Source organism: Anomaloglossus baeobatrachus, chromosome 5, assembly GCF_048569485.1.
Source record: "Anomaloglossus baeobatrachus isolate aAnoBae1 chromosome 5, aAnoBae1.hap1, whole genome shotgun sequence".
Classification (NCBI taxonomy): domain Eukaryota; kingdom Metazoa; phylum Chordata; class Amphibia; order Anura; family Aromobatidae; genus Anomaloglossus; species Anomaloglossus baeobatrachus.
The window spans coordinates 523,713,719-523,729,105 of NC_134357.1; the positions used below are offsets into that span (position 1 = coordinate 523,713,719).

A 15,387-nucleotide genomic window follows, 5' to 3' on the forward strand; every position below is an offset into this window, starting at 1 on the left:
TGTATAGTTTACAAGTATTTGGGGTATATTCGGATCAATACAACACAGTGCGAGTTGCTCTATATGGGAAAACAGAGTACCATATTTTTTGGACCATAAGACGCACTTTTTTTCCTCCAAATGATGGGGGAAAGTGGGGGGTGCGTCTTATGGTCTGACTGTGGCTGCGGAGAATGAGGGTGCTGCAGTGGAGCGGGTCATCGGGGGCACGAGCAGCCTGTAGCAGCCTGCCGTGACCACGTGGGCCCTCTCATTTAATATGCACGCCCATCTCTCAGCGCTGAACCCGGCGCTGACAGGTGGGCGGGGTGATGGGCAAGGATAAACAGTCGGCCCGCATGATCACCCCTGGCAACTGCAGCCTGGAGTGATCATGTGCGGCTGTATTCACTGCCCCCTGCACATCATCATCAGCGCGGGGGGCAGTGAATCACTACACATTACTCACCGTTCCCCTGCAGCATCGCAATCTCCTGTCTGTGCCGGTCAGCTGACTTGCGTGGAGACCAGCGGCGCGCACAGCGATGACGTCATCGCTGTGCGCACGTGTCCACACGCAGCCGCCGGCACAGACCACCGGAGGACATCGTGATGCTGCAGGGGAACGGGGACGGCTCCACTCAGCGGCGCTGCCGCTGACATAGACGGTAAGAGGAGCGGTGCTGCAGGGAGTGAGGTGAGGTAAGGTGAGTATGAACGTTTATTTTTTTTATGTGCCACAGGATGCGGCCATACACCAGGATGAGGGCATATAGCAGGATAGGGGTATATTATGAGCAGCATGGGGAGAATATGAGCAGCATGGGGAGTATATGAGCAGCATGAGGGTATATAGTAGGATTAGTGTATATTATGAGCAGCCTGGGGAGTATATGAGCAGGATGAGAGTATATAGCAGCATGGGGAGTATATGAGCAGCATGGGGAGTATATGAGCAGCATGAGGGTATATAGCAGGATTAGGGTATATTATGAGCAGCATGGAGAGTATATGAGCAGGATGGGGGTATATGATCAGCATGGGGAGTATATGAGCAGGCTGGGGAGTATATGAGCAGGCTGGGGAGTATATGAGCAGGACATTACCCCATAACAGTGTAAGCAGCAGATCCTCGCCCCATAAGTGTGTCATTACCACATTTTTGCTTAAAATTTTATTTTCCTCCTCTAAAACCAGGGTGCGTCTTATGGTCCGGTGGTGCGTCTTATAGTCCGAAAAATACGGTATACACCAGCACCAAACCCAGGTTTTTGCGGGGACCTCAGTAGCCAAGTCATGCATAACTTATTTGGGGGTGAAAATCAGAAGGGTCCCCAGAACTCTATATGGCCTAAACTTTCTAGTCCTGCTAAAACGCATAGCAGAAGATCTTAAAAGATGGCAGGAGCTTCCATTAAATATGATAGGCAGAGTGCATCTGATTAAGATGATGTCGGTATCCAGGCTAATGTACCACATAAAATCCCTCCCCTTACTCCTAAAACATAGGGATTTAGCATCTTTAAATAAAGCATTCTCGCATTTTATCTGGAGAGGGAAACGGCAACGCATAGGGTTAAAGAAGCTGAAGGCTTTTAAAGATAATGGAGGTCTAAACCTCCGAAATGTTAGAGGATACAATATAGCATGCCTAACTAGATATTTGGTGGATTGGATCCATGGCTCCGGATAGTACGTGGCCTTTGAAAGGGACTATGCTCAAGCCTGGGACCTTTTGGCTCTGTTACACTCACGTCAGTCACGTTACCTCCTCAATTCAAACACTCGTCCCTGTTTAGAGACACTATAGCAACGTAGAAGATAGTAAAGAAACATTACGAACTCTCACATAAAATCTTTAAATATTTACCTATCTGGAACAACCCAGAGTTCTTACAAGGGGTTAGTAACAAACTATTTGAGGAATGGAGAGCGAAGGGGATCTGTAATTTCTCTCATCTCATACATCTTAGCGAATTGAGATGGCTAGAAGGGGAGGAACTGAAGGAGAAGTACTGCCTTAAACCTAATCAGATAATTCAATTTGACCAGGTGACACACAATGTCCTGGACAGTCTGGTGGATGTGTCCCAGGAGGTGATCTGTAAAGGCCCTTTTACACACTGCAACATCGCTAGCGATATCGCTGTAATGTCACCGGTTTTGTGATGTAATAGCGACCTCCCCAGCGACATTGCAGTGTGTGACACGCATCAGCGACCTGGCCCCCGCTGTGAGGTCGCTGATCGCTACACATCTCTCAGGAACATTTTTTGGTCCTTTGGTTCCCGCTGCGCAGCATGTATCGGTGTGTTTGACACTGTTACAACGACATCGTTAGCGACTTAGAACCCAGCCCGTAGGCGTGCTATAGCGTTCCCTTTCCAGACCCCTTACCTCCGATTGGTGGTCACTGTTGCGTTCTGATTGGGGTCGCCAATAAGAACGCACTAGCAATCACTAATCAGAGCTGAGGGGGGCATGTAAAAAGGACACCTAGGTGGCTTCAGCACCAAACACCACGCCCCTAACATAGGTGTGAATCGTCAAATAGCTGCTGTGTGACACGTCCCCAACGACCAGCGAAGTCGTTCTGCAGGCCCGTATCGCTGCTGCATCGCTGGTCAGATCTGCCTGTTTGACAGCTCACCAGCGACTGTTTAGAGACTTTCCAGCGATCCCGGCCAGGTCGGGATCGCTGTTGAGATCGCTAGAAAGTCTCAGTGTGTAAAGGGGCCTTAACACATTTGATTGCCTGGTAAAGAAAAAACCTCAGCCACATCGTCTTATATCGTGGCTGCATGGGACAATGTGGGATAGGCTCATGGGACAACATCCGGAAACCTTCTTTAGGTTTTGGGAAAAGCAGTTAAACAGTCCAAATCTAGGTGGGAAAATTAGGGAGGGGTGGGTCCAGCTCCTTAAAACAGTCATGAATGAGCAATGGAGGGAAACAAGTTCAGAATAATACACAGAGCAATATATGCGTTCAATCTCCCCCAGACAAAAGCGAAACTAGACAGAATTACACACTGCCCTAGGTGCAAAGATGTGGCGACGGACCTATTTCATGGGTTGTAGACCTGTTCACATCTCCAACCCCTTTGGACTGAAATCACAAAATGTGTTTTTGAAATTTGGAAACTCACAATCCGCCTGACACCCACTTTGGTCTTATTCCATAAATGGGAGGAGGAGAATGATGAGGGGTGCAGGTTGAAATACCCACCCGCAGACGGGTGCATGGAAGTAAAGCTCACCAGGTCACCCCACCGGCACTGGGATCAAGGGAATACCGGATTACCTGAGGCCCAGATTGGTAGAGACCAGCACCAGCTGGGTTGCAGCTACTCCAAACCAGTGAGTAAAGCACAAGTTAAACCACAGCCCCTGTGTTGTCTGAATTCTTCCTACACCTCTGCATCACCATACTACAACCACCATCCTCCTCCGCTGGGGCGTAGCTCTACTTGTGGAGAGCCATAACATCCAAGCTGCTCTATACCACCAGCCCCACCAGTGAGACACTTTGCAGTGGCAGCTTTCTCCACATAGCCGCATACCGCAAGTGGCGTCACATAAAAAAAATTATTTTTATTTTTCCCTTTTATTTTCCCCCTTTTTTAAGCGACCCCCAGGGTCACGGAACCGGGCACCGGCCACCCGTGATACGTCCCCGTGAAACAAGGCCCGGGACCGAGTATCCCAAAGCCCTGGGGTGAGTCACGTGCCTGTCCATCATGTTCCATACCTTACTGCTCCTGCTGGGTACCATACCAAGCATAGGGTCTGGATTGCCAACAATCCAGGACAGTCTGTAAAAATAGGGCACTTTTCTGCCCTATCTGAAAAAAAATATTTAAGGCATCTGTGGGTTTATTTTTAAGCTGTAAAAATGTATACATTTTATTTTGACTGTAATTATCCTAATTTTACAATGAATGCAGCTGATGTTTTCATATTAGAATTTAGGGCTGTAGGCATGAATCACTTATAATGATTGATTTATTGTTGTTTTCTAATGAGTCTGTAAAAAATATTGCCTGCCCATGATTTTTTCATAAGTTGTCCAGAAAAAAGAAGTTGGCAACCCTGAAAAGGGTAAATATGACATCCGAGTGCAGTCTGATATATGTAATGGAAAAGATGGAGAGATTAATCTCTCCTTCTTCTCGGTACCTGTGATACGATTCTCGCATGCAAGAGAATCAGATCACAGAATAATAACGCTCATCTCACGCTCGCAGCAGAGCTTGAGCCGAGTGACATTAGCATATCACATCCGAATCTCTCGCTTCAGATGCTATATGCATCAAACACTCATCTCAGATGCCGAGTCATTCCAGCAATGTTGGCACTCGCTCTCCTGATGTTGATATGTCACGTGAGCTCTGTGCCAAATCAGCGCTGGATTCACTTTCCCCACCTACAGACTACTTTTTTTTAGCATACACAGTTTATTTATAAACCCCCTGCAAAAAGGGATAATTAAAAAAAAACAAAAAGTATAAAAAAATCCAACAGTGCAGTGTGTTCCTCCAGTTATAATACAGTGGTTTGAAAAACTGTTTGCCCCTTCCTGATTTCTTATTCTTTTCAGATCACCAAATTTATATATTAGACAAAGATAATACAAGTAAACACAAAATGCAGCTCTTCCAACATGACAATGATCCCAAGCATGCATCAAAGTCTATCAAGGCTTATTTTCAGAAGTCCAGAAATATTTTGGAGTGGGCGTCACAGAACCTCAAAGAAAATGTTTGATTGGATTTGAAGAAGGCAGTTACTTCACACCAAACCCAAATTATTAGTTAACTGAAGACCATTGCCCATAGGCAATGGCTTAAGAATTCTTCAGAACCAGAAGCTGATGTCTGGCTATCCATAAAGCATCACGTTTACAGCAGTGTCACGATCGTCTCCTGCATGTTGAGACCAGTGACAGCCTTGGACTGGAGCCTCTCATCTGGCTCTTTTCATTTAAATGGGTTTCATTTCTTTTCACACTTTAGTGGTTAAGTGCCAGTTTTGCTACTTCGGCTTTTCCAAAGCACTTCCTTGATGAGTGATCAGCAGCATTCACTAAGTAGTCACGTCCTTCTGCTTTAAATAGTGGTATATCCCAGCATTCCCTGCTGAAGATGCAAACTCATTTGTGTCCTGACTGCCTCTGAAGAAGGTTCTGCTAGTCTAATTCCTGTGCTCAGGCAATATCCTTTTGGTTATTTTTCCACCTGTCTTTATTACTCTGGTGTGTTGTTAGTGCAGCGGTGAGGTTTAGTGCCCCTCACTAGTCAGGGTTACTATAGGGCCTTTTTTAGGGTCCTAGGTTCCTGTTCGGCAACAGCTGCGAAAACTGTATAGGAACTAGTGAGGAGAGAAGGGACAGTTGCAGGTGAGGTTAGCAGGTGCCCATCTACCCCTCTCACTAGTTCCAGGGCCTCCTTTTGTTTTTTTTTGTCCCTGGTGCCCCCTTTTCTTGTGTTTTTGTTGTGCTTCAGACACACGTAGGTCTAAATGCACCTAGTCACGCTTGCTACACCCGGCAAGTGTGACAGGCAGGTCATAACAGCCAGAGGGGATCTGCTAAATACACTTTACTAGAAGGGTTAAATAGTTCAAAGACTGCAGCAGTCAGTAAAAAAAGGAACTTTGTGTTGTATTTGTAAAAAACACTTGTTAGATTGTTATTTTTTTTTACTAATTAAAATGTTTTTGCTTTACTGGTTTACTGCAATCAGCAAACATTTTGTAAAAGTTGCAAGAAAACCTAATTTGCAATGGAAGTTGAATAGTTTTGATTGCAATAGTTTGTCTCCAATACTTTCAGTGGTATCGGCAGGAGGTATTTATTACTATAAGACTCATACATTGACTGTATTACCAACAGCTGCTTACAGGGATGGTTTTGTGTGTCGCCTGTCAGGGTCAATTTCCCTTGACTTCTTATAATGACTGGATATCTCCAACAAAGACGATAATCAATTACATGGTTGTATTTTATCTGACAGTGACCACAGATCCTGTTACCACGCATCCATATCAAACCATTTATAATTCTGATTATTGGAAAGGCCCAGAAAGTGACCAGTGGAACAGTCTTGAGTTTCTGTTAATGGTTCTGTGTTTTTGCGTACCGCCAAGGGAAGGCAGCCACTATGGGGTCCGTGAGTCAGGGTGGCCTGGTGCTAGTCCTGACACTAGGCCCCCCAGCCCGGCGGATGCCGATACAGGTGAAAGCAATTATGAAAGAGGTAGCACTCTGTTCAATCCTCAATCATTCTCCCTCGGTGTCTGAGAACTGACTTCTCAGCGCAGCGGGCATTATGATGTTACTACTACGCGCCCGCTGCAAAATACACACCACTGTAGAGACTGGAGCAGCAGGGGACAGAAAAGAGGAGAGGTGAGTATTTATGTTTATGGAGGACTATGGGATGCATTATAATATATGGAGGGCTATGGGTGGTGCATTATAACCTGAAGAACTATGGGGTACATTTATAAGATATGGAGGACTATGGGATGCGCATTATAATATGGATGACTATGGGGGGTGCAATATATTTGGAGGATTTTGTGGGTGCATTATAATATATGGATAACTATTGGATATGCATTATAATATATGGATGGCAATGTCGGGCTCATTATACTATATGGGGGATTATGGCGGTGCAATATACTATATGGAATGCAATATGGGGCTCATTATACTATATGGAAGAATATGGGGAGTGTATAATACTACATGGAGGACTATATGGGGCCCATTATATTGTAATAAGGCTATGTGGAGGCTATTGTAATATTTGGAGGACTATGCGAAGGCCATTATACTATTTGGAGGGCTATGTGGTGTCACGGCCCTGGCCTGCGGTGCGGCTCCTTCACCAGGACATTCTGTTATGTTCTCCTGCGTTTGGTCTCATGTTATTCTCTGCCCTGTGACGGGCCATTATCTGCCCCTGGTTGTTCAATGGCTGTGGGAGGGGCTTACTCACATGTGCTGCTTCCAGGAAATTGCTCTGCTTTATCTGGGGGAGTTCATGCCCAGAGTGGCACCAGTCATATTTTCTATGTTGCGGTACGCGCCTGTCTCTTGGTTAGTGACTGATCTTGATTCTCGACCCCAGACTAACCAGAATTCCCATCTAGCTTCCAACTCTGGCTGTCTCTCCTGACTACTCTGTTGCCTGCCCCCTCTGTTTATACTCCCTCTCCTGGTAAGGCTAATTTCACACTTGCGTTGAACGGCATCCATCACAACGCGTTGTGTAACGCATGTGATGGATGCCTTGCAAAAAGTGTGATAAAGGCCACGGATTCCAGTGAAATAACGCGTTGCGTTAAGTTTTCTTTAGCCGAGAGAGAGCCCTCATCTTCACTGCACACATCCCGACATTACCGCCCACATCTTCACCGCACACATCCTGACATTACCGCCCACATCATCACACACCCCGGCACTACCGCCTACATCACCGCATACACGCACGCACTACCGCACTCATTATCACCGCACACACGCTGGCACTACCTCACCCATCATCACCGCACACGCAGGCACTACTGCACCCATCATCACCGCACACACACTGGCACTACCTCACCCATCATCACCGCACACGCAGGCACTACCGCACTCATCATCACCGCACACACACAGGCATTATCTCAGTGACGTCCCCGCTGACAGCGTGATTCACTTCAGTTGCTGCCTGGAGCTGACTGAGAGCGGCGGTGTTCTACTGCCGCTCCTGACAGCTTCATGTAGGAGAGCTGGATGCGTCGCGGGACCTCGTGTGGATTACGCCGGACCTGGAGGGGTATTTGGGGATTTTAATAAAGTGGTGAAAGAGGGTATTTTTTTGTCTTTTATTGCAAATAAAGTATTTTTTCGGGTGTATGTGTTTATTTACTTTCACTTACAGGTTAATCATGGAATGTGTCTCATAGATGCCTGCCATGATTAAACTAGGACTTAGTGGCAGCTATGGGCTGCTGCCATTAACTCCTTATTACCCCCCTGATTGCCACCGCACCAGGGAAATTCGGGATGAGCCGGGTAGAGTCCCGGAACTGTCGCATCTCATGGATGCGGCAATCCGGGCGGCTGCTGGCTGATATTTTTAAACTGGTGGGCTCCCAATAACGTGGGGCTCCCTATCCTGAGAATACCTGCCTTCAGCCGTGTGGCTTTACCTTGGCTGGTATCAAAATTGGGGGGACCGCACGCCGTTTTTTTTTACATTATTTATTTATTTATTTGTTGTACTGCACAATATAGACCCGCCCACCAGCAGCTGTGATTGGTTGCAGTGAGACAGCTGTCACTCAGCGTGGGGGTGGGTCTGACTGCAACCAATCATAGGCGCTGGTGGGCGGGGGAAGCAGTGAATACTAGATGGAATAATGAGCGGCCGGCTTTTTCAAAAGAAGAAAAGCCGCCGGAGCTTTGTGACAACTGTGCAGCGTCACGCCCGTGATCGGTGAGTATGACAGAGGGGGAGAGAGAGACCAGGAGTGATTTTAAACGATTTAGGTCGTTCTGCTGGACATGCTGAGCATGCACAGTAGAACGTGACGAAATCAGTCAGCGGATTCCGCCACTTAGCGCATAGCGGCGGAAACCACCACCATAGACAATCATTAGACACCGTGGTGGATTCCAACGGAATCCATCAAGGTGCGCTATTTTAACGACACCAAAAACGTAACATACAGCGTTCCTTCCGCCCGACGCAGCGTCAAAATAACGACGCTGCATCGTGCAGCGGATGTAACGCACGACCATCCGTTGCTATCCGTAGCTAATAGAAGTCTATGAGGAATATAACGGTTTCCTGCAACGGTTACCGTAATTCCTCAAGGCTGCGTATAGCAACGGAAGCCGTCCAACGTAAGTGTGAAAGTAGCCTTACCCGACCTCCAGCTTGACTACCTCTCTCCTGCCAGCTCCATGTCTCCTTGTGTCCTTTCAGTTCCAACACCGGCCTGCCTGATGTCAATCAGCTTCTAGGTATCCCCAGTGCCACCTAAGTGTAGTGCCTGAATACTGCATCTCTCACTCCTTTGTGAGAGGGACGTTATATGTGGGTCCATTAAATGATTTTGAAGGGCTTTTATACTTTATAGAGGGCTATTATATTGTATGCAAGGAATTATACAGAGTGAAGGTTTGTGGCTCACTCACAAATTATGAGGGATCCATTATTCTGTTCGGAGAGCTGTGTGGGGGCCAATATACTGTTTGGAGGGCTTGTGGGGGCCAATATACAGTATGAAGAGGTGTGGGGCCCATTATACTGTAGTGGCTACAGAAGGGTTATCATACAGTGTGTGTGGAGGGTACTGTGGAAGAATTTACTGTGGAGGTACCATACAGTGTATGTGGGGCACTTTTGTTGGCATCACACTTTATGCGTGCAATCAAACAGGAATCTATGGGCTTCAATAGGAGGAAAATGTCTTTGTGAGGGCTGTAAAGTTGTGATAAGTTTTTATGTGACCCAGTCGAATATTAATTAATTAGAACTTCTACTATGGGGACCCATGATTTCGAACTAATTCCTAATTGAACGCCCCTGTTCTGTGTGTACGTCGGCCTCCACTATACAATACGCCACTCGACTGACAGGAAGAAGACGATGGCCTCAGTCATATCTTCCACTACTGAGGTAAAATGAAAGCCAAGCTCTGATTGGTAGCTCTGGTAAAATGAAAGCTGAGTTTTGCTTGGTTACTATGGGTAACAAAGTTAGTTTTACAGTTAACGGTTATAATATATGATTGGTAATGCTTGATATTCTTCATCCTGGTCAAACAACACGAGTGAAACGGCCGGGTGACCTTGGGATCCACTATATACGGTAAGGATGTCGTATATATGTTGTACTCTTGCTCTGAGAGTAATGACATTGCATTCCCTCAAATTCCTCACCTTTGTAGAAGAATAGACTTTCATACCCTCCGCTGTCAAGTGGCGGTCATTTACCCAAAGAAAATGGAGTTGTGACTCTTGGAATGGAGAAACAAAATTACACCAACATTTTCTCAGTAATGAAGGTATTAATGTTCCCAGTAATGGGGAATCTCCACATACCTCCACCTGCAGAAACGCACACTATATTATATACAGGAGCTGTGATGATGTCACATGGAGGGAGGAGTATGTGTACGATGTATACGGAGCAGAGCCGTGTGTGTGTACGACGTGTACAGAGTGTAGCCGTTTGTGTATACGAGGTGTACGGAATGGAGCGGCGTGTACGGAGCAGAGCCGTGTGTGTATGGCATGTACAGAGCGTAGCCGTGTGTGTACAACATGTACAGAGCGTAGCCGTGTGTGTACAACATGTACAGAGTGGAGCCGTGTGTGTACGACGTGTGCAGAGAACGGAGCCATGTGTGTACGGAGCGGAGCCGTATGTGCATACGACATGTACAGAACGGAGCCGTGTGTGTACGACATGTAGAGGAGAGCCATGTGTATGGAGCAGAGCCGTGTGTGTACGACGTGTACGGAGTGGAGCCATGTATGTACAACGTGTACGGAGCAGAGCAGTGTGTGTATGACATATACGGAGCGGAGCCGTGTGTGTATGGAGCAGAACAGTGTGTGTACGATGTGTACGGAACGGAGCAGTGTATGTACGACGTGTATGGAGCGGAGCAGTTTGTGTATGATGTGTACAGAGCGGAGCAGTGTGTGTACAATGTGTACAGAGCCATGTGTGTACGACATGTACAGAGCGGATCCTGATGTCCATGGAGCTGAGCCATGTGTGTACGATGTGTGTGGAGCGGAGCAGTGTGTGTACGAGGTGTGCGGAGCAGAACTGCACTTGAGTGTACAATGTATACGAAGCGGAACTGTATGTGTATGATGTTTACGGTGTGGAGCAGTGTGTACAATGATTTTACTGGCTCTTTCTCAGTTTCTTTAAGCATTAGAACAGAAAGAAAATTCAGCACAACGTGCTCGTTATTCAGTTCTAACAACTGACACAAGAGAGAAGAAACCATAATAATCAACGAGGACCTGTTCCATTTGCATCAGAAATGGAATGTCAGTACAATAGTGTGAATGTTGCTTTAGTCTTACATTGGTCGACCTGTGATATGGAAGCAGATCGGTGGTCACTTAATAGCTGGTTTATTAAGGCCGACCGCAGCGCCATGGACAAAAAACAATCACCAATACTAGTTTTTCATGTTCATTGGGTGTTTGGTGTCTGCTTAGATAGGCTGATAATATTAACACAAGTATTCCTATGTAGGAGCGTTCCCAATTATCTATTGTAAATGGGTCCTTACTTTGTTAGAATATACGGCGAAAAATTCATAATATTACATTTCTCCATCTGTGTACCCATCTGTCACATGATGGAGAATGTTTGTCATCAGAGGCTACCTTTTGCCAATGGCTGTGGTCAGTGTTTCTGTGACTTAGCTCGAGGCAATGCCATACAGGGGATGAGGCTTCACATTTAAATGGTCGTTATCGGGTTCTTTCCAAATATGTGTAAAGTTTTAAAATGAACCTGTCAGGTACAATAGACGCCCAGATCCACAAACAGTTCTGGGTGCATATTGCTAACTGTCCCTGTATACACTAGCATAGATAAAGAGATCTTTCGAAAAAGTATTTATAAAGATCTCTTTATCATATGCTAATGAGGTCAGCAACTAGTAAGGGTGTTACTTCCCTTGGCTAGTCGGCCCACATAACATGTTGGCACACCCCTGTAAGCGTACTAACATACTAATAAATGAGCAGCGACATCACACATACCTAAAGGCCCCGTTACACGCAACGACAGATCTAACGATATATCGCCGGGGTCACGGATTCCATGACACACATCCTGCATCGTTAGCAACGTCATTGCGTGTGACAGCAAGGAACGACTGTTAACGATGGAAGATACTCACCTTATCGTCCATCGTTGACACGTCGTTCCTTTTTAAAAAATCGTTAATTCTTGCAGGACGCGGGTTGTTCGTCGTTCCCGAGGCAGCACACATCGCTACGTGTGACACCCCGGGAATGACAAACTGCAGCTTACCTGCGGCTGCTGGCAATGCGGAAGGAAGGAGGTGGGCGGGATGTTACATCCTGCTCATCTCCGCCCCTCCGCTTCTATTGGGCCGCTGCTTAGTGACGCCTCATGAACCGCTCCCTTAGAAAGGAGGCGGTTCGCCGGCAACAGCGACGTCTCTAGGCAGGGAAGTACGTGTGACGGCTCCAATTTTGTGCACCACGGGCAGCGATTTGCCAGTGACGCACAAACGACGGGGGCGGGTGCTTTCACCAGCGATATCGCTAACGATATCGCTGGGTGTAACACCCCCTTTAGTCTTCCTGGCGGCCGGCAGAGGATGGATGATCTGGAGTCCTCAGCACTTCTGGTCATGCGCACTCATTGAAGCCAGGAAGCTTACACGCGGCATCAGTTTAGTGCGCATGACCGGAATTGCTGGGGACTCCGCATCCATCCTCCGCCGGCCACCATCAAGATTGAGGTATATGTGGCGTCCCTGCGCATTCATTAGCAAGTTAGTACGCACACAGGGGTGTGCTAACATGCTATGCGGGCTGACCAGCCAAGGGAACTAACACCCTTGCAACTAGTCGCTGGCCTCATTAGCATATGATAAAAGAGCTTTAGAAATACTTTTTCTAAAGATCTGTTTATTTATGCTAGTGTATACAGGGACTGTTGGGCAGGAATGACTAATATGCACCTAGAACTGCTTGCGATTTTGGGTGCATATTGGATCTGACAGGTTCACTTTAATGTTTCGAAGTGATGGTGCCCTGAAACCCATTGATAGAAGTTACTTCTATCATCTTTTATTAGGGAAGTAACCAGCCATAGTGATGAATAATGTCATATAGATTTAGTGTGTGCAGCCCTACTTAAGGCGTCCTTCCCACATGCCCGGAAGCAACAGCAGCGCTGGAGATAGGTAGATATAAAAATTCTTTATTTTTATGTGACCTGTGTTTTCTCTGGTATGTGTCACACAGATCACATCAGTCTGCGGTCTGTCTGACACCCGTGTGTAGGAAAACACTTGTGGGACCAAGCCATTGATTTTAATGGGTCTACGTATGTCCGTGTCTTCGGTATGTGTGAAAATGGATGTCACACGTATCAGAGACACGGATGTGTGAAGGAGGCCTAAGGCTCTGTGAGCACTGGGAAATGAAATTTCCTTGAGAAAATTCCGCATGCTCTCAAAGATTACCGCACCCGCGGTAAAAAACCGCGGGAAACCGCACCCGAAAACCGCATGCGGTTTGCCGCGGTTTTACCGCGGTATTATTCGCGGTATTGCCGCGGTTTTGCCGCGTGCGGGTTGGGATGTGCTTTATTGCATTCAATGCAATAAAGTACATTGAAAAAAAAAAAAAAAAAAGTCATTTAATTCTGAGATGATAGATAGATAAAGAGACAGAAGAATAGATAGAGGGATAGATAGATGACAGATCGCTGCATTTCCCACGGTCGGCAGTGAGTTCACATTACCGGCCGTGGGAAATGACCGGTAATTACCTCTGCTGTCTGCTGCATTCAGCGCTGTGTCTGTGACAGTCGCGGCTGGATGTCAGCAGTGCAGGACGCAGGAGCCGGAGCTGTGGATTATGCCGGAGCTGTGTGGATTACGCCGGAGCTTTGTTTGGGAGGGGTTAATAAAATGGTGAACGAGGCTTGTTGGTTTTATTTAAAATAAAGGATTTTTCGGTGTCTGTGTTTTTTCACTTTACTTACGGGTTGATCATGTCAGCTGTCACATAGACGCTGCCATGATCAAGCCTGGGGTTAATGGCGGTGGTCCCCCATCACCATTAACCCCTTGTTATATTACCCTGACCGCCACTGCTACACGGCGGCAGGAAGAGCCGAGGACACTCCCGGTGCTGCCGCATATTGCATGCGACAGTGCCGAAGCAGCTGCGGCTGATATTCTCGGCTGCGGGAGGGGGAGTGAGGCGGGGGACATTAACCCTGCCCCTCTCCCTCCCCAGCCTGAGAATACCGGGCCGCCGCTGTGTGCTTACCTCGGCTGGACGGTAAATATGCAGCGGAGCCCACGTTCTTTTTTTTTTCTATATTTCCGTTTTCTTTCTATGTGTGTTCTATGTGTCTGTGTCTATGTGATCTATGTCTGTGATGTCTGTGTGTGTCTGTGATCTGTGTGTTTACTCTCTGCTCCGCTTCCTCTTCCTGTAATGACATCACTTCCCTGCAAAACCGCAAGCAAGTGATGTACATTACCGGAGGTAAACCGCGAAATACCGCAGGGAATAACGCAGGAAAACGCAGTGAACCGCACAGAATTTGCTGCCTGCATTATTCCCTGCGGGATTTCATGATTAACATTGAGTCAATGGAGTGAAATCCCGCAGCGATGTGCGGAAAAGAAGTGACATGCACTTGTTTTTGCTGCGGGATTCCCGCAGCAAAACATGCAGCTGTCAAATTCCGCCCAGTGCGCACAGGATTTTTTTTCTCCTTAGGATTTGCTGGTGATTCACTGCAGAGATGTTATGAACATTTTCTGCAGCGAAACATGCAGCAAATCCGCGAAAAATCCGCGGCAAAATCCGGTAAGTGCGCACATAGCCTAAAGGGGTTATTCATTCTGATTACAGACTGCTGAATCATGGCATGACCATGAACTATGAGCTCAGAGTCACTATTACCCATGCGAATGGGTGGTCACGTGCAATTTCCAACCCTGCAGTCAGTCACACATTCTCATAGACAGAGTAACTTCAGACTTTTCTTCCCAGAACGGAGACTCCTTTAAATTACCTGGTAGATTACAAAGATGGCCAGCTGAAATATGTGAAACATTAGGTCTTAGAAAGAGTTCACATTAAAGTTTCGGACACACATTTATTTTTTTTTTACATCAAGTTTGCATCTGAATCCCCTGAATCCCTAGGGAGTCATAGATTGAATTCATGAAATTAAGTCCCAAACATGCAGCTTTAAACTCCATTTGGGCTTTATTTTCCCGGCTATATCAACCTTGAAGTGAGGAATGATAGTCTGTCTTGTTATTGTTTCCAACTTCAAATATGCACATGGCTGAAAAATAGCATATTTTGGACTCTGCAAGACAACTGAAGTCTATGACTCCAAGGTGTCAAGTTGGAATCCCGTTTTTTGGGAATTTAGAAGGAACTGCAATGACAGAAATGTGAGGTAAACATATCCTGAATGTCCCCATACATAATAAAGAGGACTAACCACCAGGATTTTCATATATAATCAAAAGCCAGTGCTATACTGGCACTATCATGTTGATTCTAAACATACCTTTAGTTGTGAGATCGGATCTATACTTTCGGAAATACAGGCAAGTAAACTTTGTGAAATGCACTGT

The 15,387-nt window shown here is 46.4% G+C and overlaps 1 protein-coding gene across 1 annotated transcript in view; it reads right to left on the reverse strand.

The window, feature by feature from the left end:
• The window catches only part of LOC142312884 (uncharacterized), a 361,786-nt gene that overhangs the window by 301,401 nt on the left and 44,998 nt on the right, over positions 1-15,387 (reverse strand). The window contains exon 9 of the mRNA XM_075351868.1: positions 14,811-14,834. Coding sequence (XP_075207983.1) covers positions 14,811-14,834 — 24 coding nt within the window. The remainder of the gene's footprint in view (positions 1-14,810; positions 14,835-15,387) is intronic.